The sequence below is a fragment of the Triticum urartu genome, chromosome 7 (assembly GCF_003073215.2).
Source record: "Triticum urartu cultivar G1812 chromosome 7, Tu2.1, whole genome shotgun sequence".
NCBI classification, from domain to species: domain Eukaryota; kingdom Viridiplantae; phylum Streptophyta; class Magnoliopsida; order Poales; family Poaceae; genus Triticum; species Triticum urartu.
In genome coordinates, this window is record NC_053028.1 from 117,526,597 (window position 1) to 117,554,550 (window position 27,954).

The 27,954-nt window shown below is 44.5% G+C and overlaps 4 protein-coding genes and 1 pseudogene across 4 annotated transcripts; 4 read left to right on the forward strand and 1 right to left on the reverse strand.

Annotated features, from left to right (window-relative positions):
• The first annotated feature begins 372 nt into the window (after positions 1-372).
• Positions 373-4,154, forward strand: LOC125525537 (annotated as a pseudogene).
• Positions 4,155-4,855: 701 nt separating this feature from the next.
• On the forward strand, positions 4,856-8,495 carry LOC125525538 (polygalacturonase-like). Its single transcript, XM_048690540.1, has 5 exons — positions 4,856-6,230; positions 6,515-6,709; positions 6,865-6,885; positions 6,986-7,501; positions 7,590-8,495. The coding sequence occupies exons 1-5, from the start codon at positions 6,042-6,044 to the stop codon at positions 7,821-7,823; spliced, it is 1,155 nt and encodes a 384-aa protein (XP_048546497.1). The 5' UTR covers positions 4,856-6,041; the 3' UTR covers positions 7,824-8,495.
• LOC125525539 (G-protein coupled receptor 1) lies at positions 8,336-18,205 on the reverse strand. Its single transcript, XM_048690541.1, has 9 exons — positions 17,890-18,205; positions 16,865-16,896; positions 16,378-16,547; positions 15,703-15,797; positions 10,122-10,223; positions 9,921-9,977; positions 9,549-9,692; positions 9,012-9,082; positions 8,336-8,894 (listed from the first exon to the last, which is right to left on the reverse strand). The coding sequence occupies exons 1-9, from the start codon at positions 18,079-18,081 to the stop codon at positions 8,741-8,743; spliced, it is 1,017 nt and encodes a 338-aa protein (XP_048546498.1). The 5' UTR covers positions 18,082-18,205; the 3' UTR covers positions 8,336-8,740.
• A 1,538-nt stretch (positions 18,206-19,743) lies between these two features.
• On the forward strand, positions 19,744-20,617 carry LOC125520566. The gene has a single exon (XM_048685521.1). The coding sequence runs from the start codon at positions 19,871-19,873 to the stop codon at positions 20,252-20,254; it is 384 nt and encodes a 127-aa protein (XP_048541478.1). The 5' UTR covers positions 19,744-19,870; the 3' UTR covers positions 20,255-20,617.
• An 881-nt stretch (positions 20,618-21,498) lies between these two features.
• On the forward strand, positions 21,499-24,910 carry LOC125520565 (phosphopantothenoylcysteine decarboxylase-like). The gene is made up of 3 exons (XM_048685520.1): positions 21,499-21,718; positions 23,863-24,214; positions 24,331-24,910. Exons 2-3 carry the CDS (start codon positions 23,885-23,887, stop codon positions 24,646-24,648), a joined length of 648 nt encoding a protein of 215 aa, XP_048541477.1. The 5' UTR covers positions 21,499-21,718; positions 23,863-23,884; the 3' UTR covers positions 24,649-24,910.
• The last annotated feature ends 3,044 nt before the right edge of the window (positions 24,911-27,954 follow it).

A 27,954-nucleotide genomic window follows, 5' to 3' on the forward strand; every position in this document is an offset into this window, starting at 1 on the left:
GGCCCCACAGCTATTGTCATCTACTTCCTCCGTTTCGAATTACTTGTCGCAGGTATAGATGTATCTAGATGTATTTTAGTTCTAGATACATCAATTTCTGCGACGAATAATTTGGAACGGAGGAAGTACCAAAGATCGTACAAAACCAGAAAAAGACAAAAAAAAGTTTTTTTTAGGATTGACACTTTTTTTTAGATATGGCGATATGTAGATGGCCCTTACCGCCTTACCCATTTTTTTAGCGTATACCGCCTTACCGGGTATGACGGTGACAGTTGCATCATTCTAGGCCCTGGGCCGGAAGTTCCGGCCCGCTCCCCTGCGGTATATACCGAAACCGCGATCGCACTCTCCCTCCCTCCCTCCTCCCACCAAAGCGAAATCTGAAAAGCCTTAGCCAGCGCCTCCTCCCCCCCCCGATCCGCCGCCGCCATGGCCGCCCCCGCCGTCGCCGCCGCGCCGTCGGCCCGCAAGGGCGAGACCTACGCCGACACCAAGCGCCGCGACGACGTGCGCGGCGCCAACATCGCGTCCGCGCGCTCGGTCACCGACGCGGTGCGCACCTCCCTCGGGCCCCGCGGCGTGGACAAGATGATCTCCTCGGGCGACCAGGAGATGATCATCACCAACGACGGCGACACCATCCTCTCGCGCATGTCCCTCCTCCAGCCCGCATGCTCGCCGAGCTCTCCCGCTCCCAGGACGCGGCGGCCGGCGACGGCACCGCCACCGTCGTCGTCATCGCCGGGGCCCTGCTCCGCCGCGCGCAGTCCCTCCTCGCGGCCGGCGCCCACCCCACCGCCGCCGCCGACTCCCTCCACCGCCTCGCGGCCCGCGCCGTCCAGGTCCTCGAGGGCATGGCCATCCCCATCGAGCTCACCGACCGGGACTCCCTCGTCAAGTCTGCCTCCACCGCGCTCAACTCCAAGGTCGTCTCCCAGTACTCCGGCCTCCTCGCCCCGCTCGCTGTTGACGCCGCCCTCTCCGTGGTCGATCCCGCCCACCCGGAGCTTCTTGATCTCCGTGACATCCACATCATAAAGAAGCTCGGCGGCACCATGGATGACACCGAGCTCGTCCGCGGCCTTATCTTTGACAAGAAGGCCAGCCATGCTGCCGGGGGGCCATCTAGGATCGAGAATGCCAAGATTGCTGTCATCCAGTTTCAGATCTCACCGCCCAAGACTGATATTGAGCAGAGCGTCATCGTGTCAGACTATGCGCAGATGGACCGCATCCTCCGCGAGGAGCGCAATTACATCCTAGGGATGGTAGATCAAGGCTTCTGGGTGCGATGTCCTCCTCATCCAGAAGAGCATCTTGTGTGATGCCGTGACTGAGTTGTCGCTGCACTATCTCGCAAAGGCCAAGATTCTGGTGGTCAAGGATGTAGAGAGGGACGAGATTGAGTTCATCACCAAGACTCTCAACTGCCTCCCAATTGCCAACATTGAGCATTTCCGTGAGGATAAACTTGGTTATGCTGATGCCGGAGATGGCAAGATTGTCAAGATCACTGGCATCAGGGACATGGGGAGGACTGCAACTGTGCTTGTCCGTGGGTCCAACCAGTTGGTTATTGATGAAGCTGATCGCAGTCTCCATGATGCCCTATGTGTCATCAGGTAATGTTACATCCACTGAAACAATCTTCTGTGTTCTCAATTGTAGGCCTGCTTTTCTAGGTCAATTTGAGTATGGTGACTTTTGTGAAGTCTTATTGGTAAACGATGTGAAGTAACTTAAATATGCACAACATTGTTGAACAATTATTAATTATAGTCGATTAAGATGATAGGATCATACTCCTAACTTTCTATTGGATCTGTTAATTTCAGTAAATTGTTATGCCGTGTAAATGAACATCTGTTCTGCTATAATAAATGTTTATTTACATGTTGAAAGCAACATTGTTTTAATTAGTTTAACGCACAAAAATTGATTTAATTAGTTTAACGCACAAAAATTGATTTAATTAGTTTAAGGCACAAAATTTATAGGATCCTTGTGTTCCTCATGCAAGTAAATCTCAATTTGCTGTCACATTGCTTGCACATATACTGTCATGTTCTCTTTCTTCCATTATCAACAAGGTCTTCTTCTGTTATGTTGCTTCCACATACACCGTTGGAGCAACTTCCGGAAAAAATAGCTATGTTCCCTTTGACCACTATATATATGCTGTGGTACACACACAGGGAACCACGGGGAGCATAGGTTCACTAGGTGATTATGTCTGACACCGAGCCAAGTTTGATCGAGCTCAATTAACTTTCTTATGCTATTTGTGTGACTTTCAGTGATCCATTGATCACCAGGCTGGCATATGGCACATGGTGCTTTGTGAGGGCCATAGGCTTTATCATTTGCTAAGTTGCATGTCATGTCTGTTCATGGTACTTTATGATGACCCTTTGTCATCTATACTTTTGACTATGGACATTTGGTGCTTTATGTCAATAACGCATTTGCTGTGTGAACACAGTGAAGGCGACTCTCCCTCGCTCTTCACCTCACCCCTCTGCATCGCAGTCCTTGAATCTGATGGGTAGACCACCTCTTATAGGCTAAGTGCTGCAGTAGAGCACCATGGCGTGGCTAGGCAGCAACTTTTATTAGTTCTAATCTTGTTACAAGTAGTAGTTGTTAGTATCTGTGCATGCATGCTGGCAGGTTATGATGTTTCTAGTTCTAGCAAGATGGCAAGAAGTAGAATGTAAGTTGGCTAGTAATATTAGCTTGCGCTTAGTCAGCTAGTTGTACAATCTTGAGTTGCATGTAAGTTACAATATATCAGTGTCAATTTGGCTAGTCATACGAAGCAATAGTTAGCTGTTTGAGATTTAGCTGTAAAATGTCAGCTTGGTAAATTTTGTAGTGGTTTAGGTCTGTCTGCAAGTCGTAATAAAAGGACCTTATGTCCTCCTTGTAATACAAGCTTGTTGTAGTGTATAAGCTTCAGACCTCTAGTTGTGTGCATGTTTATGTGAGAAACCAGGTAGTGTGTGCATCATGTCCTTTAAAAAGGAAATTGTAGTGAGAGCTGGTAGCTAGCTCCAACTTTTTTACTGCCTTTTGTAACATTGGTGTGGTGTATCAAATATGGTTGTTTTGGATATAACATTGACTGCCTCATCTTATGCCTGTGAATTTCAACACTTCCACAGTAGTAGGCCTCGGTTTGATCAATGCATCACAATTTGTGGGTTCACGCGTCAGTTCATGTTAAGTCTAGATGTGAGAACGGGTATGTTGGGCAGGCGGGTTTACCTTACAACTTCTGTTGATTCATAATTAGATGGTTGCTTCTGAATTTACTGAAGTAACAACTGCTTCTAGTATATGGTTTTCCATATCTTTTTTACCCAAATAGGGGGGACCTGGCCTCATGGTCTTCATGGCCTTGTGGGCATATTAGTATGAAGATAAGTTCCATACCATGTATAGGCCTTGAGCGTAATTCGACATGTATCCTCATGAAATGATTATTCTTGCTCATGGTGTATTTCAAGCTTGTGCATCATTTTGTGGTATTTATGGCGTTGCATATAAGCATATTATATGAAGCAACTTAGTACAGCACTACTTTTAGCTTGCAATGTATTATTTCTTCAGTGTTCAGATCCTGTTCATGCTTACTTTTATGAAGGTGCTTGGTGAACAAGAGGTTTTTAATTGCCGGTGGCGGTGCTCCAGAAATAGAAATGTCAATGCAACTGGCTGCTTGGTCAAAGGAGCTCCACGGGATGGAGAGTTACTGCATCAAGGAGTTTGCTGATGCACTTGAGGTCATCCCTTACACATTGGCTGAGAATGCAGGGCTCAACCCAGGCCAATCGCCATTGTTACCGAACTAAGGAATCGCCATGCCAAGGGTGAGAAGAACACGGGCATCAACGTGAGGAAAGGCCAGATCACAAACATCCTGGAGGAGAATGTCGTGCAGCCGTTGCTTGTGAGCACGAGCGCCATCTAAATATTGATGATATAGTCACTGTAAGGTAAAGCCTGTAGGGCGGATGATCCTTTTTAGGGCTGTATTTTTCTGTGTGGGGGTGATGACCACTTTGGCCTGCCTGGTGCTATCTGGCTTGTTGTGTTACGTAGGTGCACTGAGTTACTTTTATTTGTGAACGTGGCTATTTGATGTGTTATGATTTTGTGGCTTTGGCTTCTGCTGAAGATATTGGTATCTTGTATACTACCAGTTTATCCAGCAACAATATGCACAATTAACTCTAAAATATAGATCTAAAGTAGTAGTTGGAAGTGAAATCCTTCAATGATTGTTCACTGAAATTATTCTCATCTCATCTCAGTTCATGCCCTGCCGTGTCCCGAACCTGCTCTCTTCTCTTCCACGAAACAGACAACGGCCATCAGTACATCATTTGAAATGGCAGCCATCATTGGTTCACAACCAAAAGCTACAGCCATCCAGTTCCACAGTTCAACCACAAGCTTACATTACATCACAGAGCAGTTCACAGCAAACTAGAACACGGGAATTGCAAATAAATACTCCCTCTAGTATTAACAACGCTCTTATATTATGGGACAAAGAGAGTAGTTCATTGTGATACATATTTTAGTAGCGCCAAAACAGCCGGTGTCGCTTCTGTGTCCAGTGTCGTCCACCCTGCCACGCCAAGTCTTGAAGCCATGAAGTCGAGCAACTCCTTAACATGGACCAGAACCTTGTGCGCGAGTATGTGCCTCGCCCGCAGCGATGTATACTGGTTACCATGCTGCATGCATATTAAAATTAAATGAAGCAATCTATTCTCACAACAACTGCATACCGCAAAACACAATGCTTGTATTTTGTAAGAAACATGAGTGGTTTAGCTAAAAAGGTTCAAATTTTTTTTCTGTACTATTTTGGACAACTTCAACTTTTTGGAGCGGAATTGATCAAAGGGACATAATGGACAGAAGTACACACAGTATTTTAACAGCATGGCAATATAATATATATCCAAGTTTTTCCTTTATCATTATCAGATCACGGCAGCTGTTGCGCCACCCTCATAGAACCAATCAAGCTCCCTTTTCCTAACCAAGAAAATGCCTCTTAAAACAATGCCAGTGATCTATAGACTGTGAGAGAGTACTAACAGAGACTACAAAGTTGCATCAGGCAGTAAATTAGTCACCTTGTCAGGGTGAGCCTGGCTGTACACAAGGGCTAGGGTGCTTCCCCATGAACCGCCAAACACCTACATCATCCTCATAACCAGTGTATTTATTTACTGAAAGTCATAGTAAAGCAAACAATTTTCTGAGGAAATTATAGTTGCTCCATTTCGAGAATATAACCAGACATGGGATTTGAGACTTCATACCGGCAACAAGATAGCGACCTCGCTGAAACTGTTAGCGCAAGAAATCTCCATCAAATCGCCAACCTTGAATCGAGCCCCACGCCTTTCCTTTCTCGGCTAGAATCCTATAACTGAAAGCTCTGTTCATGAATGTCAAGATACCTACCTTAGAAGGGCCAAATGCATTCACATGCCTTCTTTCCCTGATGATTTGTCATTAGCACTGATAAGGTGCATGATGATTCATTACTTCCACCAGCCAGTGGGTTATACTTATACAGCTGCAAGGGTTCAAACGTCCGTGCGAGGCTAGTGGATCTGAAGAGTGCAGCACCCAAGAAATGCATGCAATTTTCAGATGATCTGTCTCCACAGGTGGGCGGCTGGGTGCTCCAGGTGTCCATAATTTTTGCTGTCAGGATCTTAGTGTTGAAATAACCTCACAAGCCAAACTGGGTCAGTTGGATGTAACGGCAGACATAATGTTTCAAGCACATTTATCTTGACTCCCATGCCAAGAGAATCTTCTGCTGCCACCCTCCAAACATCTGTGCCAACTTACCTAATCAACCAGAAGCAACCTGAGCTAAGAAGATCCAAGGATCCCCAACCCAACTTGGCGCCTATAAATAATCCTCACGGTGCACTACTTGATCCCATCAGTTTCTGCACCAACAGCACATCACATACTAAGAAGGCATTCTCCTTCTTGCACAAATGGCCTCCATTGTGCCCCTCTTCTCTCTGCTGTCATTGTTCTTGTGTTGTGTTCTTGCCAAGGGAGGCATGAAAGTGGCCCCTTCGGCGAATGGGGCTGACCATAGAGGCCGGTCTCTACAGTCAAATCATGTTTTCAGTGTGCTCGGATATGGGGCTTACGGCGATGGACGCCATGACGACACAAAGGTATGTATAGTATAGTGCAAAACCACCTCTTCCAAAATACATAGCATAATTCATTTCACTAGAAATGGAAGTGGATATTTTTTGTAGGCATTGTCAAAGGCGTGGGCTGCAGCTTGCTCCTCTTTGAATCCTAGCATCATGCTCATCCCCGGGGGCAAGAAATACCTAACCAAGCATTTAACCTTCTCCGGCCCATGCAAATCCAGTATCACGTTAATGGTGAGATAGATGAATGACAAGAACATGCATGCATTATTTTCTTTCATAAAATTTTGCAAACAAAGATGACGAGTTGTACCAAATTCCAGATTGAAGGTACTTTGGTAGCCCCTCCGAAGAGATCATACTGGATAGAGGATACCATTAGGCACTGGATTTTGTTCAGATCTGTGAGAGGTCTTACCGTCACCGGTGGCGGGACCATTGATGGAAATGGAAAGATTTGGTGGCAGGATTCCTGCAAAATAAACTCAAAACTCGTAAGTATATTGAACTTCTAAGTTGCGCAGTAATGAAAACCACTAGAAAATTGCAATGTTTCACTGTCAACTTTAAAGTTTAACTATTACAGCTTTGATTTCCTTTTTCCTGAAAGCTTTCTAATATGAATTGTTCCTTTTCTTTTCCTTGGCAGCCATGCAGGCAAGCTCCAACGGTGAGTGCACCTTCCAATCATCTTAATTCGCATATTCCGATCTAGTAACCTTGTTTTCTTGATTACATATTGGCTATCTTAATTTCTTTTCACATTCCAGGCTTTGACGTTCTATTCTTGCACAAATCTGAGAGTGGATAATTTAGAACTGTTGAACAGCCAACAAATCCACATATCAGTGGAGCATTGCAGTGATGTAAGGATGTCCCACTTGTCAATCACAGCACCCGGCACTAGCCCCAACACCGACGGCATCCATATCGCCCATAGCAAGGATGTCAAAGTCATGGACTGCGCAATCAAGACCGGGGACGACTGCATGTCAATCGAGGATGGAACCGAGAACCTACATGTCAACAACATCGTGTGTGGACCGGGGCATGGGATAAGCATCGGGAGCTTAGGCGACCGCAACTCTCAAGCCCAAGTTGCAAACATCACCATCGACGGGGCGCGACTGCGCGGCACGACGAATGGGGCTCGTATCAAGACATGGCAGGGCGGGCGGGGCTACGCAAAGAACATCGTGTTCCAGAACATGATGATGGATAATGTGCAGAACCCAATCATCATCGACCAGAACTACTGCGACTCGGCTACACCATGTAATGAACAGGTAAATTAAAGAACATGACGACTGCGTTGGTTTTATTCATTTGTTTGTGCGCATAGATATAATCTAGCGTGTTTTTTTGTGTGTGTAGAAATCGGCCGTGGAGGTGAGCAATGTGTTGTTTAACAACATTAGGGGGACAAGTGCCTCAAGAGAGGCTATCAAGCTCAGTTGCAGTAGAGTTGTGCCTTGCCATGGGATAGCCTTGCACAACGTCAGGCTTACTCTGAAGCGAGGAGGTGGTGATGCAGAGAGCAGCTGTGAGAATGCAAAATGGAGGAAATTGGGGACAGTTATGCCACAGCCATGTAGTCTCAACGACTGAAAATATATGGCAAGGATTTGAGAATTTTTAGTTGTATATGATGAGCAGGAAGGGTTGCATGTTTTGATAGTACGCTTCCTCTGATTTTCCGAGTGAAGTCTTCCAATGGAAGGATTTTGAGTAGATAAGTGCAATAGAAGGATACATGCCAACACTGAAGTGTACTAGTGATCGCCGCCGCGCTCTACTCATTGTTGAAGAGTTGTTCTTTTTGTATTTTTGATGAGTATCCGCTGTGTGGTCTGTTTGTTTTTTTAGTACTGTACGTATAACGGAGCGGAAGATAGTAGTGCATTAATTACTTTAGTGGTTTTTTTTTGTGGAGAGCATAAACCCTTTCGAGCATTTAGCAAATTTGGGCAGCATTTCTACTCGAGCTGAAACTGGGAAATTATATGCTTTTTCCAAAAGAAGAAGCAGTACTATGAGAACCCAAATCTACAAGTTAAAATCTTGGCTATCAAAGATATTTGTCATGACTTCACAATTGTTGGACTGAAAATGCAGTCAAGTGGCCAAAAAGTAAATTATTCATATCCAAAGTACAAACAAGGGACAGTTTTCTTGTTATAAGCAAAGATCGAAGGGTACATTCTGGGCAGAAACCATACCCTAGTATACAAGAGCAATCAGTACATAGTCAGTTTCGCCGAACCGATGAGATGAGTTCTCAAGAAGTACAACACGAGGGCGGGCAAGAATAACGGCAACCTCACCAACTTACCTACAGGCTACAGATGAACATCAGAGTATCTACCCAATGTTGGCTATCTCCTAACCACCTCTTATGTACCGCGGACAACCCCGATTTGCCAAATGGTCAGTGTAAGTGCTAAGCATCTGCTCCTACAGTGATGTAAATGGTACACACTAATACACCCTCCTCTGAACAAAGAGCCCGAAAGATATGAACAAACTCAGCCAGCTAGAGAACTCCTAGGTGTTACTCGCATTGTTGTTTCTGTTATAGTGTTATTACTCTCAACAATAAGAGAGGTCAGCTCATTTTCTTGTTGACTTCTCAATCTTGACAAAGTAGGGAGGCTCCTTTTGATTCTCTCGGGTAGATACCTGGAAATTTTTGGAAACAGATCCTTTATGACTACCAACTACAACCAGAATAGCGCAAGGTACATGACCGGAAAAAACATATGGTTGCGGAAAGTTGGTCTATGGAACACAACTTACATGTCAATTCTTTCTGCAATTGCTCTGCGCACTGAAGAGTTGAGACCATAAGCAATCGAATTAAAAAGGCCCTAAAAATGTTGGGGAACATTAGTCTGGAGAATTGATGAAAAATAGGAGAACTATGTAATAAATCTATCAACGAAATTATTTTGTACATAATGCAGGCACAGATGAACAGTATGATTCCAGCAAATACAGCAACAAGAGGGAGTCATAACTCATAAATACCCTAAGGCCTGTTTTGAATTTTGATGGTGGATTTTATCCTAATCTATTAAACTAACTTAGTTCTATAATGAAGGCTACCAAATACAAGCCAATTGCATGGGCTCGTTCCAAGAAATAAAGAAATAAACATGTTGGAACGCAAGCATGCCCATCTTTTGGAGTAGAACTATCAATAGAATGACAAAACGTTAACATGGATTCATTCAGTATCTCCAGGAAGTACGAACCCCAGTTAGCAACTTTGCATCATATGAATCCAGAAGCATCTAGTCTAAGAATGGAAGACAAAAGCATCCAAAGACTCACCATAAATCCAGCAAATCCAATATCAAGGATGGACAGCCAAAATATCTTGTGACCAGGATTAGCAAAGTCATGCAGGCGATTGATTGTCGCGAAAGCCCATGAACCGATTAAAATCAGAGGGTAATAACCCCACCGGTTAAATGCCTACAAAGGGAAGCAAATAATGGTAAGAAGCTGATCAAGGACACACCAAAGTAGCATGATGATGAGTGTACTACACAGTTACATATTCCTCACAATAAAAGCAGCTGTAATTTTTTATCATTAAATCTTATAAAGAAGTAGTACAAAAACATAAAAGGAGCTTATGGACTAACAATGTTGAACAGTCTGTTTTCGGTTAAAAACTGATGATGCACACCATGCATATACCTTCTTGTCCGCCCTCACGTCAGATTGACTTGATCGATCACTCATGCCAACAGCCATCTACAAATTAACATAAACTTTTCAGACGATACAGCCAGAAAGAGCAGAACATATCAAGTGCTACAATACAAGCCTCAGTCAGCCTACCCTCAATAGTCAATATACAAGAGAAAACAGTAAACAGAACGTGTGTTGTATGCATACCCGTGTCGCATTGTTCAGCATGCGGTTTACTTGATAGTACGTAAACCCATTGTAGAGAATGGCACCCCAAAGTGGAAGGTAAAAGGTAATCAAGTGTAAAATCTGCAAGTAAAGGGCATTCTAGTGAAGGAAGCTAAGAAGATGATACAGTGAAAACATTTCTACATCTCAGGGACTGAGTGAAGACCATATAAATGGATTGTCAATATATTGCAATGTCTTTGAAAATCTGAAGGTAGTCCAAGCAAGCTAAGTCACAAATGGAACATATAAAGGACGCTACGCAACCCGCCGTTCTGGAGGGTCTTCTCGCGCGGTGAATGTGGATCGAACGATCTACCGCAGTCATACGTTTTTACGCTGCTTTCAACAATCTGGTCGTTGGTTGCTCTGTACATTTCGCTTTCAGGCTCCATTGGATGACGGGTGGGGTTCCTTTCCTTGCGGGCCCAACATTGCAGACTGTGCGTCGCATGTGACGGGTGAAAAAGGGCCTAACTACAGCGATCGTGGGCGATGTGGGGTTGGTCGATTCCCAGGGCGTGCAGTAAAAACCCTAGCCAATCCTCTGCTTCCTCGAGCCTCACGTCCCCTCTACTTCCCATTCGCATCTCTGCTCCTCCCATGCGCTCCCCTGTCCCATCCACGCCCAGCGGGACGGCCGCAGCGGCGGCGAGCGGCAGCAGGAGCAGTGGCCGGGTCAAGGCAGGTGTTGACGGCCTGGATGCAGACGACAGGGGCTTGACTGCGGCCGGAAAGGCAGTAGCGGCCTGTGGGCATCAACCAGAACCACAGCGACCTCCATGGATGATAAGGGCCCGGCGGGCTCGTGCAGGCGGGAGAAGGGGCGCTCGCCGATTGGGCAGATGGTGGCCATCCAAGTTTCTTCAAGCCATAGCAGGGTACGTGAGGGGTGGAGGCGAGCGACCCTCTGGAGCCGCGCACGTTGAGAGGTAGCAGCCGTGCCCCTCCTCCTTCCCTTCTCTTCTCCCCCCTCCTCTCCAATCTAGGATGCCCATTTGCGTCCTCGGCATCTTCCTCTTCGAGTTTATTACTCCTTGATTTTTTTATTCTCTGATAATCTAATTTGTTTTCTCAATACAAGTAATTAGATTATCAAGTGCTACAGTTGTCACAATTCTAATTTGTTTCCTCGGCATCTTCAATATCAAGTGCTACAATACAAGGCATAAATTCAAATGATTAGTATATGCATGGTAATCTCTGTGCTTTTGACAACCACTAGAAGACCGTGTGACAACTAATTTATGATTGATTATCTGCTCCTTTTTATTCCTGACATTTAGCTCTTGCCCTTGATCAGTACTTTTGAAAGGAGCTCTTCCTCGGCCTCCGCCTGGGCGTGACCTGCACTGTCAGTACATATGTTGTGGCTATGCCAAAAGTAACCACTTAATTAGATTTCTATTTTTAACTAATCCCTCTTCCGTTTCAGCAATGTTCAAGTCTGAATACAATTTCTCCTATATATATTACATCAGGTGATGACATAATTTAGTTAATGGCATTATGGCAGGACTCATGTGGTCTTGGTTACAATGGCGGCTCATGAAGTTCAAAAAATGTGTTCTTTACAGATTTGAGATGATAGAAATTCAGAATAGGTAAGACAATAAGCCATGTTTCTTCTTTGCTGGTTTAGCTGTCATGTGCCGCATAGTTTTTTCCGCCCCACATACTACTGGGTGCCTCTTTGTTGTTTTACTAGATCCATCTCCATGAGCTATGGTACTTATAGTGGATCTGTTTATTATATCCGGTCCAGCTGCTTAGGCTAAGCATTATGAATGACACACTGTTTTCATCCTTCTGTTGTTAAGAATCGATGCGGGTATGCTTTAGTTTTCTCTCTGCAACCAACTTAATGCAGTTAGCGAAGAACAAGATAAATGAAGTACGTGCTATACTACTATGTTGACTAGATAAAAATATTATGGACGGAGTGTTTTAGTTGTGTTGAAACGTCAGGGGAGGAGTACAGCCAGCCAGGTTAGTGTGTACATTGCTTTTCTATTTTTGACGGGCATTGTTTGTGCTTCGCTAAAATGAGCTAATTAATTCACTTAATTTTCCGTGTGATTTGCAGCTCTGCAATAGAAGAAAATGCAGAAAGAATGAACAAGAAGCTATAGATGGATATGTCGAGGTTGCAATTTTTCTACCTCCACCCCATGTTTCCACTTATGATTTAGTTGATAGTATGATTCCTGGCTTGGGAGGATGCCATAAACAAGATATGCATTAAGTTTCTAATGCATTTTCATTGCAGTTGCTTTTTGCTAGAGCAGATCATTTTAGATGGATATATATGTACGCATGTTGGTGGAAGTCAGAGAGATTAAGAGGGAGAAGAGTGAGAGAAAAAACGCCAGGGAGCAAGATAGCTAGACAACTGATTAGTATATGCTGTCAACTGTATATTTTGATTATCCATTATTTCAATAGGGTGGCATGTGAATGACCTGTACAACACCATCGCAAGAGTGACTGATGGTGCTTATGAAGGTACCTTGTTTGTGAATAAACAAAAATGTCACATTTACAGATTCACATGCATGATAGTGCTCCCACATGCTATCATTTTCTTAACCTATTCAGAAATTGCAATTGGTGGGAATGTTTTCCCTGGCTCAACTCTTTCAAATCACAATCTGCTTTTAATAAAATACCCCAGGTCTGACACTTAACATATCTATGTTAAGGATGAGAAAATCAAGAAATTGACATAACATTTTTATTAAAAACAATTCAGGCTTTAACAGCTGGTCCTTCATAAATAGTAGTTCTATTTCCCATTATGCTAATCTGAAGCAGAAAATTTGATTCTCGCATCTAACCCTGATCGTGAAGGTGAAGCAATTGTTTGGACCATTAAAGAAATGCTTGAACAACAGGGTGGCGTTGGGTTGCCATGTTTTACTGTCATTTGTATGTAGTACTCTGTTGACTCAGGTGCTTTGCTATTATAATGTTAACATTTACGGCTAGTAATCTGTTGACTCACTTGGCTCACTATGTGACTGCAAGTAGCCCAGAAGCTTTATGAAGGGCTCAGTCTTTTGTCAGAACAAGCAACGGGGTTAATAACATACCTCAAGTTAGAACAGATTGGTTTCATGCAGGTGCCATTCTACTTTTAGTTGATTTCTAGAGTAGTTTTGCTGTTTATAGATGTATCATGTGTGTAGGCTAAAAGATCCTCTTGGTCTCTTTTCTGTGATCTGGGGTTGTAGATTAAAATTGGTGCATTCATGCGAAAAAGATCAAATTGGTCCCCTCTATATACAAGTGAACTGTAGAGAAAGATTTCACATGGCGCCGGCTTTAGGGGAGTAACACACAAATAAAGGAGAGAGATTACAGAGTAGGATGATGTAGTTTCTTGCTATATTCTCAACTGAACCGAGCATAGTAGGAAGATACCATATTCCAAAACTGATTGAGAACCAAAATGAGAGCTAATTTTTATATCCTTTGCTTTCCATGGTTTTCCTCTTTTGCCCATCGAAACGAGAATAGACATTATTAAATTGTTACCACATCCATGTCGCACAACTACATCTACATATTACTCTAATTTCTTATCATCAGATAGAAATAATAATGTTTTATTCTGCTACCAAAGGTCCGAGGCTACAACCCAATCTTCTTCCTCCAGACTGGATCAGGACCACACCGTGGAGGCCTGCAGAAACTCTTACTCAACCGTGTCGGTCAGGAATAAGATGGCAGAGGACCCAAGGTTGCTCAGTAGTGACTCTTCATTGCCGAGTTCTCAAGGCGCTCTGCCTGGTCATCAGAATGGAGCTGCCGAATGTGGGGAGCAGAAGTTGCACGACCAATCCAGTGGAATGTCTAGAAAGCCATCAGGGGAGTAGATCGCTGCTGAGGCTGGTGTGCGCTCTCAGTTCTCTACCCTGTCGTCTCGCTCCCTCTCGCCAACTAGGTACCTCCACCACGTGTTAAGGCCACCTGAACGTTTTCTATCCTGTATGTATGCATCTTTTTGCCTGAAGAGCTGTGTGATACAGAAAAGAGCCTTTCCTTTCAGGCACGGCAAAGAAGAGTGATACCGGGATCAACTTAGCTAGGCAAGGTATGGAGATGAGCTCAAACATCATCTGGAAGCAGGTATGTATAATTCACTTGCTCTGTACTCGCTGGCATATGGGATTTGATGTTCCTGATGAAGATATTTCCCTCCTTCCACAGGCTTTTTGCTAAGGTTAAAGAACATGAAGAAGAGATTGCACATTTAAGAATACATCTTGCTGACTATTCAGTGAAGGTACCATGTCCAAAATATTACATTGCCTCTTTTACCCCCTTCCACGTCCACAAAATCTAACTGGACTGTCTTTGGTCTGATGTCTTAGTGTTTCGAAGCCAAAATACTTAATGAGCTTTTTTTTGGAAAAGCGCATTGCATTTATGCGAACGGTAAGTATCTTTATCTTATCAGGTTAAAATACTATCTTGGTGTACACCAGACTAATTCTATAACTCATTGTTTTTGGGCATATCAGCAGCAACAAGATTTGGTTGATGCTGCATCGAAAGCTTTAGCCTATAGACAAAGACATCATCGAAGAGAACATCTGTCTGACATATGCGTTGCAGGTAAGTTTCTTCACTGTTATACTTTCTGTTAAAATTCAGAGGCGGTTAACATTTCAGTACTGAACTGATGTTGCACTGATGTGCTTGATTCGACCTTAAAGTTGCTTAGATGACGAGGTAATATTCGATACCAATGGAACATGCAGTGATGACTCCCATAACCTATGTTAAGGTAATCTAATTACCATTTTTTACCAACTTTCCAACACATTGTATCCGTATACTCCCTCCGTTCCAACGAATAAGGTCTATATTATTTTTGAAATCAAAGTATGTGAAATTGGCAAAGTTAACACTGTGTATTCTTACACAGATTTGTTCATCGCATGAAGCAAGGAATCGAGATGGCTATCCACTTCATATAGTTAACTGCATGTGTCGCACTATGCTTTATGAAAGCAACCTAAATAAATTATTGTAAATAACCCTAAGGATTTTCTTGGACTTGAACTATCTTTAAACCTTTTTTCTTGCTTCTTGATGCTTTTAGACTATCATGCTGCCCTGGACTGGAATACAACCATTATGTTTAAGAATGCATGCTATCTATGAAATATCTTACATGGTACTAATTCTTGGACTGCTTCGGTTTTTTGCGCCAAGGGCGTGGTGGGTCATCGATTTCCTTATGCATCAAGGATTTTATTATCAATCTTTAAACTATTCTTACTTGATTGGCTCACTCTCGCTTTTTGCGCCATGGGCGCAACAGGTCATCTAGTCCATATAAATGGTGAATGGCAGTTTGAACTGTTTGATAACAGCTATGGATGATGTACAAATGCTACATGGAAACAGTGGAATTCAGGAAGATAACTATTTGAGCTGTTCTTGGAATCACTGATAATATAAGAAAAATAGGATCAAATGTATCTTAGTTTAAGCAACAGGAGTGTGTATAACCAAATTAACAAGCTCTTAATAAAAGAGAAAGATGTACCTTTCCCGTGCTTCCCTGCTGGATCCAACACCAGGTCCCTGGCCTTCCATAATCACTTCCTATTGAACGTAATACAGTTGTAACTAGTGAAGTTCCTGATGAATCAAAAGAAAGGAGGCTCCATGTTTAATGCAACTCATATACACATAATATGAACTAGTCCGAAAATATAATAAAGGGCACCCAGGGCGGTACACTCAGATGATACATAGACAAAATCTGCAGCACAAGTTACTAACATGGCTAATTACCAGTTACAACTATCTGAGGCCAGCAAATGAAATCACTCGTGCTCATTTTCGAGATACATAGGCATGAGCATCTGATTGGACAAACAGAAATTGGCACTGGCATAGGCAGGGTTGAAAATAGCTACACAAAAAATGGGTTACATACGTACGCCATACATAAATGTTGCCATGAGATATAGCAACCTGAATATTAAGACAGACATAGCATGATGCATCCAACACAACTGACAGCTATGTTGTCTGAAAAATTCCATATTCATCGGCAAATTAGCTACACATAGATGACACAGCTATGAATTTGTGAAGTTTTAAAAAATGTAACCTATTCAAAGCATGTTTTTTAACTGGTTGGACAGGTCGCTGCAAGTAATTTGGAAACATGAAGAAATCAGAGAAGTGCCAAAGTGGTGAACAACATACATACCCCATACATACAAGTGGAAAATGAATCCAAACTCCTCAACATCAGTTTTGTGCTTGACCACTGTGCGATGAAGAGTGAATGCTATAGTGGTTGTCCATAGAAAAGAAGCCACACAGAAGAAATGTGCACTGTAGTCATGCGCAAAGCAATAGAATGCATTTGCTGGGCCCCTACAACATCACATGACAAACTCACTAAATTAATCTGCCACAAAACCCAGCAATCAAGCTGCATGGCAAATATCATTGTAAAATACGGAAGAGAACAAAGAACAGTCTGTTTTGTTCTAGCAGAAAAAAGTGCTATACATTCTGTTTACATCCCTCCTATTGATAATTGTAGGGAAATATCAAATATATACTACCCATGATAAAACGTTGATGTGGCTTTTTGTCATTGTTATTAGCAAAGGTGGATATAATCAGAAAGACAGGAAGCAACTCCGTCCAGCAGAGAGTATATTAAAATTATACAGACAGCAACATACCCCATTATAGTGAATAAGCTGCAAAGCATATCCTGCAATTGAAGTGAACATTGTCAGAAAAACTGAAGCATACAGTAGTTAAAACAATGAAGAAAGCTTGCTTCAAATAATGCTTTCACTAGTATGCAGAGCACCTTGACTAGACATGTACTTCATTTTTCTAAGAAAGAATTCCGCATTCTATCGCCAAAACAAAAGTAGGTGTATGCTCATCATCCCACTCTATGTTTTTAAAGCGTCCCTAAGGCGACGCCTAGGCGTCGAAGCGCTCCCCCTCCGCTTTGGAAAATCGACCGCTTTGGGCGCCTAGGCGTCGCCTAGGCGCCAAAGCGCCCCCCCTCCCTAAGGCGGTAAGGCGTCGCCTTAAAAACATAGATCCCACTGGTTGCAAATTCAACAACAAAATAGAGCTAGGGGGCAATGTGATCTCTTGCAAATGAACAATCTAAGAAATGCCTATTGGATGCCAGTTTTTCCGCATTCAAGTATATATGTGGAAGACATCCTACCGCTTAGCTTCATTAAGCTGGAGCGGCCCATGTGGGAATGGCAACAGGTCACATGATCTCAACCATTCTCCGGTTATCTTATGAAACAAGTGTTAAGTTGATCAATAATTGAAGCTAACCATAGTGTAAGACATGCTTAGTGTCGTGCTAAAGCTACTGCAGCTACGAAACTATCGGGGAAATGACTCTATGATGGCCCCAACTGGCAGAAATAAGCATCACGGGTCAAAATTCGACGCACATTTCTGAAGATCCCGGTCCTTACTACCTCCTGCACCAAATTCTCCACATCTACTTCAGCTCGTACGTCCAAAAAGTAAACCATTATGAGCTATAATGTGCTAAATTAGCGTTATGGGCCATACAAATTGTTCAATTACAGACCGAACTTCCAAACCACTGCTCGCAGATCGCGCCACAAGCCCCAAATTCCAAGCCGCGGCCACGCCAGATCACGCAATCAGCATCCCAAACCGATAAAACAGCAAGCAAAGCTCCCAGATCCGATGCTCTCACCGCGACGGCGAGGAAGTAGACGAGCTTGAACGAGAACTTGCGGAGCTCGCGGAAGAGGAGGTAGCAGAGCACGATGAAGGAGGAGCCGGCGAGCGAGAGCGCCGCCGCGGTGGTGCCCACGGCGTCGAGGATCTCGCGGTTCCTCATGGACTGGCTCGCCGCCGCCGACGCCGCCAGGGCCGACGCTGCCATCGCGTCGCCGTCGCCGGCGATCTCTGCGGTGGTGGGAGGTGGGGGAGGACAATTATTTATTTAGTATTTTATTTTATTTTGAGGGAAGGGGGAGGACAGAAGTGGCGCAGAGGAGAACGGCTGGTGAAAGTTGTTGGCTGTTGGGTTGGGTTGGGTTGGGACCGAGTGCCTTCGTAGCGAAGGTTCTGGCTTCATTGGGCCTTTCGATGGGTGTTCTGGGCTGGGATTGTGTGTACTTTTAGGCCTAAATTCGTGGGGAGACGGAGTTAAAAAAAAGCCCAAACTAAGCCCTATTTTGTCTTGGACAAATTTAGACTGTAAAATAAATTCCCTTAAAAAAAGACTGTAGAAAAAGTTGTTTTTTTCAGGGAAAAGGAGTAAAGACCAAAATTTAGGAAGAAATTGTACTGGATTTTTTATTTTCTATGATTTTTATTTATTATTATGTCGAAATGAAACATTTGTTCTTTTAAATTATATGTAATTATTTAATGTGAAAACGAACATGTACATTTTGAGTTTTCTTCTCTCAGAGAAGATACGCCTTATGTACCTGAGGAGAAAACACACTATAATTCTAGAATTGCTTTACTTGTCAGTCGATCTAGTTCATTTAGGTTCACAAACTTTGATAAATTTTTAGTGGTTCACTAGAATATGCTTTGTTTGTCGCAAAGTAAAAATGCTTTGTCGGCGTTTTGACTAATTGCGTGGTGTGTTAACAATAACTGCATACCCACATGGCATTACAATCGTAGATGAAGAAAGGTAAGGCGATTTGAGCAAACCGCAAAATACTTTTCAACATATTATCTTGTTTTAAAATTGTATTCGGAGTTATTTGACTTTTTATAAGTCTTAGCTCTGTTCTTTTTTCCAGGAAAGTCTTAGTGATATTCTACGAGGGAGTTTTTCTGCTAGCATTATTTGCATGGCCGATTCCACCCTAGCTGTCCTTCCCAGACCTACATCTTTTCTAATCAATTTTGTCAACTCCATCTAGCTCTTAATTTGAAGCGATCACAATGAACTCCATTTAGCTCTTAATCTGGGTCTGGGCAATTTCAATGGCTCGACAGGCTCCAGCAGCCCATGGAAATGGGTTCAATCAGCAGCCTCCATACATTTGTTAACAAATGAACAAGTCATCTCGTCAAGTCAATGACGATCAGTTCGCCCGCCCATGATTAAGCTAGCTCGGAATCTTAATTTAGCTCAGGCTGTCGCTCGTACATAACCAAGATTTGTTTACCCTGACGCATTGTCGAGCTTATCTTGCAGTTGCAGCAAGCCACAGGCGAGCTCGGAATAGCATATTCACAAGTTCCTCAGCACTTTTGTCTCGCAGTACCATGAACACACACGCACACGTATGAGTCAGTGGCTTGCTATATTGGCGCATCCTGATTATGGGGGCGTTTGTGCTTTGTACTTGGCATCCTGCTCTGTTGATTATTGGTGACTGTGTGGTGGCCAAGGCCGACTGACTAAACCACCTGCTCGAACGTTGATGGATGGACGTCACAGCGGTCAATGCCGGCCCTTAAGCGCTCCGTGGGACGCACTACCCCTCCACCAAAAGAAAAGACGCCATCTAAAGCTGTGTAGGCCATAGATTTCGTTATCTTAGTACAAAAATTCAACTGCCGCACGCAGATGACGGCAGAGCACTACGGCTTGCGCCTCACTTATATAGCTTCTTCACGTAGCATAGCAAGAAACATGAACAAACGAGAGGGAGGGAGCGAGCTGATCTCCAACCCTGAGCATACATTTTGATTTGATCGACATGGTGGACAAGGGGGCGGCGAGGAGGGCCATGCAGTTCCGCATGCCGCGGCGCCGGAGGGCGGACGCGGCGTCGGCAGCGGCAGCGGCGAGCGGGGGCGGCGGGCGGAGGAAGAGGGTGGCGGTGGCGAGGCTGGGCGGCGATGGAGGCGGCCGCGGCGGGTCGGCTGAGCGGAGAAGGCTCTTCGGGGCGCTGCGGCGGGTGCGGGTGCGGTGGCTGGCGGCGCTGTACAGGCGGACGCTGCGGCGGCTGCGCGCCAGCTACGCCAGGGCCCTCCGCGAGCTCGTCGAGGGCAGGGCGCTCCTGGGCGCCCTCAACGCGCCCGCCGGCGTCGAGTGCTCCCGCGCCGCGTCGTTCGGGCCGATGGCCACCGTCGGGTTCTGAAATTCCGACCGACCTGACGGTGGGTGGGTCGGCCGTGAAAGGGTTTACTTATTATCGTGTTGGCATTATGAGGCAGAGGCACCACCTTCGGTCTTTGTACATACTACTCCCTTCGTCCCAAAATAAGTGTCTTAACTTTATAACTATATTAGCTCTAGTACAAATTTATGCTAAGCTTAAGACACTTATTGTGGGATGGAGGGAGTACTACGAAGGTGTGCTTCGCGCGTAACAAGGCCGCAAACATTTTTGCTCTTTTATAGTGTGTTTTGGTGATTTGTAGTTCTGCCTTTGCTTGGATCTTCATTCATGTATGTAAAAATCCAACTCTACTCAATAAATTCTAGTGAGTATTACAATCCATGCGACACAACTATTCTCATTGCATGCAAACTTTTTTCCGTAATAATATCAGGGAACGTTTGATGCGAGTGAGATCCCAACGAACGCCCCAACCCCAAAGCCACATGGTCCAAATCCAAAGGATGGCTCTTATTGATGAAAAATGCACTAAAAATAAAAAACTTTCATGCTTTTTCCTGAAAACTGCCACCCCCCCCCCCCCAGCACTAAAAATGCCATCCCGCGTGTTCGCCAATGCGTGGCAACGAACATTCTTCGGGGATTAGTGTCTTTTTTTTTACATAGGCATGTAACCGCTACAAGTGTTCAGGCTTGTGCTAACACGAGTAATGCAAAATTCTTTTTCAGCATTGAGATGCAAAATCTTACTCCATTTTTGTTGCCTATCATCTTTACCAATACAAGGCAATCTGATTCAACAATCACAAGGGAGTTGCACCATTGTAAAGAGAGTGCCATTTCTTTCACGCAATTGCTCCTTCTGCTTCAAAGGGCTGATGCACATATCTGAATATACCCAAAATATTATTTATTTCTTTGGCTCGGTCGTGCAAAAACTCTCTAAATTCACGAATTGATGATTTGGTTTCTCACATTGTATACTTTCTTGGGAAATTTTTTTCTACAAAATGTTTTTTTGGTGTATTCTACTCCATTTTATCTCTTTTTTTCGAGGTTCTCAAAAAAAGAAAAAAAAAGGTTTACTCCATTTTATACTTTTTTGAGAAGGCTCTGCTCAATATTTTTGCACTCATATGATCGACCAGGCCTGGTAAAAGAGGGCCGAAGCACCAATCTGCAGGGGAGAAGGATTTCGGCCTGGAAGGCCCAACAGCGGACCAGCGACGACCCTGCCCAGTCCAGTCCGAGTCTGACCAAGTGAGAAGTGACCAGTCGAAGCCCCGACGCTCCACAGCGGCCAGCGCCTCCAGTCGCTCCCAGTTCCCCTCCGCCCGCGGCGCGCCGCTCCCGGCAGCCTCGGTCGCTGCCGCCGCCTCCGCCTCCGCCTACCGCCGGCCGACGACGCCCTCCGACCCCTCCCGCCGCCGCCGCCGTCTTCAACCGCTTATTTGCCCACGCTCCTACCAAATCGCCTCTCAGGTGAGTAGATCCTGGACTCTGAATCTCTGCCGCCGCTGCGGTCGCCGTAATTTGTGAGAAATGGGCCCATAAGTTGCTGCAGTAATATATTTGCCTTTTGGATTTGTTTCCTGTAGCCTCCATGCTTATACAGAATCACAGAGTAGTTATTGCCAATACCGGTGGCTTTTCGTCCCCAAATACAGGGCTAGTGGATTTCATACAAAATGTCAGGATATATGTTGATTCTCTTCATGTGATTCCAAAATGCAAGTTACATTCGTGGGCAGCCATTTGGATCTGCTTCATGTGTCCTCCAGCCTTACAAAGAATCATAGGGTAGTTATGCCCAGACTAGTGGCTTTTCTGATGCAGTTTTCATGCAAAATGTAAGTTATATGTTGATATGCTTCATGGGTTTGCAAAATGCAAGTTACATTAGATGGCAGCAGTTTCGTGTGTGTGATTTGAGACAAATGGCAGCAATTGCTGTTGTTGTGCAACAGAAATGGGTCGGCCACCAAAGGGTCTCCAGGGAAGGGAATTAGGGAAGGAACCGGAGTGGGTAGGTCCAGCGCCCTAGTTCTTCCTTTGATGTATTTGGTTGGGAGTCGATCTGTCAACCCTTACATAGCCGTGCCAGACATATATGTACCTTTGCTATCATATGTATTATATTTTGATTACAATCTAGGGAGACTTCTACTCCCTCTGTCCTATAATATAAGAGCATATTATGGGACGGAGGGAGTAATATGTTAGGTTAGCACTTGGCTGCTAAACTTTTACACTACACATAGTAAGTTTGACATAGTTCAGACATAAGCATAGTCCTGTACATCTGAAGTAGTGCCAAAAAATTGAAGCATTTGAACTATTAGACCAGTTTTATTTTCTACGATTTAAAAGATTTTAATTGAGCAAGTAAATTTGGATCAAGCAGTTAAACAATAATTATTATTTTAGTACAAAATACGTAAGCGTGAATACCTGGTTTTGCTTGAATTTATTAGATTGTTTTGCTGTTTCCAAAGGAAAAGCAAGTTATAGTTGGATATCCGAATGTTTCCATAGATCAGGTGGAAATCACCTTCCCCGAATGTGCATTATTATCCAAAATGCACTATGCAGAAACAACCCGGTCCCAATCTGATCTGTCGGGAGATATCGACCATGTTTTTGGTGGGCTGACTTCTGTGGTAACTTGCCATGATGATCGTGGATGTGCAATCACAGCCACCACAACTTTGATAGTCTTGGTTAGCTTTGCTAAGTTCTGGTTACCAGAATTCCTTATTAATTTTAGAAACTTGAATCATACCAACAATATCTTTGATGGTTTCATGCCATGCATCCATCATTGACTTGATGAGAGTACGAAAGTCCCAGCATCTCCAGCAACCATCAAGAGTCAACCACACTCAGCCAAATACTGCAAACTGTAGAAAATGCCAAATTGTTAATTATGACGACTAGCATTGGAGCCCAAATGTCAATATGGTAAAATTGTAGAAAGGAAACAACAAGTTCCATCCGCATGGTGTTCTTGTGTGTGTGAAAAATAACCCAGGAAATGCTAGATGCAACTTCCTTATTTGGACATGAGCTTCTGAAGTAGCTGAAACATGGTAGCGTTGGATTTATTTCGTAATATAAACCTGGGAAATCCGACAATTATCATACAGGAACTTGTGAATGCATGTACACATTTGGTCTTCAGATACAGAATGTATGCTATATTGATAGTAACATCAGGTGTCAGATTATTAGTTTGATTATCTCGTGTTACCTTGCCGTTCCAGTGTCTACTTCTCTCAAATGTACATTTGACCCTATTAGAAGATGTAAATGATGAATTCGAGCTATTAATTATGTTTTTATGGATGTGAATGTGTTCCCGCATGCAGTGCAACCAAACTGCACCAGTCAGACCGACAATACTTAATTTCTGTGTTGATGATAAAACAGATGAAGACGTATCATTCTCTGAGCGATACTAGATATATTTCAGGGCCGCTTGAATTTTGGGACAACACAAATATTGTTTGCTTCTTCGGAACGATTTTTCCTCTTGATTTTCTTTATTTTGATTCCAGAGTATGCACTGTGGATCATGTTTTCCTGTACCAGCATAAATCCTCTGAATACCTGTAATTCAAATGCAGTTGAGCAATCCAAGTGAAGCAGATGGCTACATCAGAACCGGTACAGGAAAGCTGGGAGCTGGAACCCAGTAGGCCTCGGGTCCTCCTTGCTGCTTCAGGGAGTGTAGCTGCTATAAAATTCGAGAGCCTCTGTCGTGTCTTCTCCGAGTGGGCGGAAGTCCGAGCTGTGGCGACCAAGTCATCATTGCACTTTATTGAGAGATCATCTCTGCCTAGCGACGTCATTCTTTACACTGATGATGATGAGTGGTCTACCTGGACGAAGATAGGAGACGAGGTTCTGCACATAGAGCTGCGGAAGTGGGCAGACATCATGGTGATCGCCCCCTTATCAGCAAACACTCTGGCCAAGGTCTGTAATCTCTTCTTCCATGAACCGTTAGATTCGATGTCGCATCCCTGAATCAGTTAAGAGAACAGCAAGCTGCTCTTGTCCCAGCACAAGCTGACATTTCATTAGTTTCACAGATCGCCGGTGGGTTATGCGACAACCTCCTGACATGCATAGTGCGGGCGTGGGACTACAAGAAGCCGATCTTCGCCGCTCCAGCCATGAACACCTTCATGTGGAACAACCCGTTCACGGCGCGCCACATCGAGACGATCAACCAACTCGGGATTTCCTTGGTCCCACCCACCACGAAGAGGCTGGCCTGCGGCGACTACGGGAACGGCGCGATGGCTGAGCCTTCGCAGATCCATACGACCGTGAGGCTCGCGTGCAAGTCACATACGTTCGGCACGGGCAATTCACCCGCGATCCCTTCCAGCAGCCACCCTGTCTAGCCGATGCAGTGGTCGATATGTTCACTTCAGGTGTTCAAGAGCTTAGTGTTTCGCGTTTTCTGTGCCGGCCCATGTCTGGGTGTAAGGAGTGGAGAGTATCATCAGGTGTTTGTTTGTCGGTGATGTCTGTGTTAACCAACGTGTCGTACCTATGGAACATGGATCAATATATTTGTTACTGTACTAGAGATGTTAGGGCGTAGAGATTCAGTAAATGTTGTTCCAGCCATAATGTTATGTTATCTGTGGATGAATCTGCTTCCGTCGTTGTTCTGAATTTTACTGTGATGGTTTGCAAATGACCCCAGCTGGGACTCGTCAGCAAGAGGCAAAATTCTCTTTCCCCATTTTGGTGCTGGACACTGCACGTCTGCACTGTCAGGATCGGAACAATGTGAGAATGTGACGTGGCGCAAGAAAGTGCTCTGGTGAATCAGAAGCTGTGACTGGGCAACAAGATAAGATAAGTCCAAATACAGATAAGCATCAGGTGGAGGTTGCGGGTTCAGTTCAGTCACCGTCGTGGCCTTCTTGCTACTCCTTAGTTGCTACCACCAGTAACAGGAACGTTTTGGTTTCGTAGCCCACAAGACCACACGGGTTGTGGTAGAGAGATGAATGGTTGGTGCAGTGTTGACACGTCTGGATAAACGGATAATCGTGTCCGCTCCAGCGCGTCAGAATTTCGTATTTTGCGAGTAAATGAAACTCCAAGAAAATGCAGTGAAGTGGCGGCCATGGAATTATAGTTGGAACATTTCAACCAAAATCCGTGAGAGAGAGAGAGGGGCCTTTTGAGGTGTTTTGCGGCGTAGAAAATTCCGAATCACAACTAAATGGTGAACCTGATAAACCCTCAAATAATAATAAAAAAACCAACTCAAGGGCTAATCCTCGTTGACATTTTTATAGAAGAAACTCCACAAGCATCATATGTCCGAGCCGGGATTCGTACTCAGATAGGCTAGCAGCAATCTCAGCTGCCCAGCCAATGGGTCGACGCCTCATCCTCAAATAATAAAAACAAAATGAGCCGTTGCCTTTTCATCTTTACACGGCGAAAGCGAATTACGTGGGGACCTTCAATGCCTCAAACCAATTAGGCTGGACGGTTAGTGTTTAGTAACAATCCTCACAAAAAACATGTAGATTTTTTAAAATACAAAGTGTCATGTCACAGTTTCTTTGTCTCGCGACTACTTCAGAAAATAAATCAACATATCTCTGTTTCGCGTGGCGGAAGTGACATGATTTACGACACTATACATGTGCTATGTTTCATCAAGAATGATTTTATTGAGATCAATGTAATGTTTGAGGGAGAACCAATTAGTGATTGGGTGGTTAGGAGGGAGATGGTATCTCAGCTCACTAAAGATCAAATCCTAGGTTTAATGTTTTGGTGTCTTATTAATACATATTATTTTCTAAACGGGAGCCGATGTTCGTTGATAGCGAGACGTCTACAGTAACTTTGTCAATCTTGAATCTCCATAACTCCAATCCAGTCCTCAGTAGACGACATGTGGGTTCATCTATGTGATGGTGTGAGTGTTTGCATATTGCATGCATGTCCGCGTTGTAATAACTGTTTCTAAAAAAATACAATGTATGAGAAACTCAGAGAAAAAACTAGAAATCCAGATATTTTGAACAAGAGACAAGATTAGAAGTTTAAGCAATTTGGAACGGAGAGAGTATGATAAGATCTATAAAAGTAATCGTATTTACTGGGGAAAGTGCATTATGTGGGCGCTTTCATTGCTTCAAACCAGTTATGTTGGCCGGTTAGTACAACTCTTGCTGAATTTTTAAAGAGTGGATTCCAGTTTTTACCCCTTACTTCCATATTTTTGACATTAATTACCCCATTTAACATTTTTTCATCCTAATTACCCCATTTAGCAAAAGTTTTGCCAGTTTTTACCCAGTAAGATTTTTGAGAGTGATCTGCTTGCTAACTCCCAGCCATTAGATTTTTTGGCATTTTTTCCAATGCCCGACCAGGTCAATTGGTTTAGCCGCACCCAGTTTTTTTCTCATGGCTGTCAGGTAGGTGCGCACCACATCGAGGGAAAGAGGAATAGTTATCTTCAGCGATCAAGTACGTTCAATTTTGCATTATGGGTTGTGGTTTGTAGGTTACCGAAAAAAGCTTTCGTCCCACATGCACACACCAAGGCATGATACATAGGCGTTGAGCACAACAACACCATCCCTAACACTACAAGAGCAACCAGGGTCCTCAACCGTGAACACGCCATCGCGAAGAGATGAAGCCGCATACGACAAACCGTGGGCTTCAAGATGGCACCTTCAGGAAGGTTACGATACCAGAGGGCCACCACCACCCGACCTGAGGATCAGAGTTTCCCCTGGGGCAACACGATGGGCAATGAGAGCCGCGACGATGCCTTCAGGAAGGGAACGAGTTTCGCCGCCGTCGGTCCGTCTGAAGATCGAACAGGTTTTCACCCCGATCAACACTCACCGCCACCGTACGCCACACCTCGGCGACCACGCCGCCCACCCGGCCATGGTTGTTGGGGAACGTAGCAGAAATTCAAAAAATTTCTACGTGTCACCAAGATCTATCTATGGAGTCATCTAGCAACGAGGGAGGAGTGGATCTACATACCCTTGTAGATCGCGCGCGGAAGCGTTCAAGAGAACGGGGTTGATGAAGTCGTACTCGTCGTGATCCAAATCACCGATGATCCTAGCGCCGAACGGACGGCACCTCCGCGTTCAACACACGTACGGAGCAGCGACGTCTCCTCCTTCTTGATCCAGCAAGGGGGGGAGGAGAGGTTGATGGAGATCCAACAACACGACGGCGTGGTGGTGGAAGTAGCGGGATTCCAACAGGGCTTCGCCAAGCGCTGCGGGAGGAGGGAGATGTGTCATGGGAGGGAGAGGGAGGCGCCAGGGCTCAGGTATGATTGCCCTCCCTTTCCCCCACTATATATAGGGCCAAGGGAGAGGGGGGGCGCAGCCTTGGCCCTTCCTCCAAGGAAGGGTGCGGCCAAGGGAGGAGTCCCTCCTCCCCAAGGCACCTCGGAGGTGCCTTCCCCTTTTAGGACTCTTCCTTTTCCCTCTTCTCTTGGCGCATGGGCCTCTTGGGGCTGGTGCCCTTGGCCCATATAGGCCAAGGCGCACCCCCTACAGCCCATGTGGCCCCCGGGGCAGGTGGCCCCACCCGGTGGACCCCCGGGACCCTTCCGGTGGTCCCGGTACAATACCGGTGACCCCGAAACTTGTCCCGATGGCTGAAATAGCACTTCCTATATATAATTCTTTATCTCC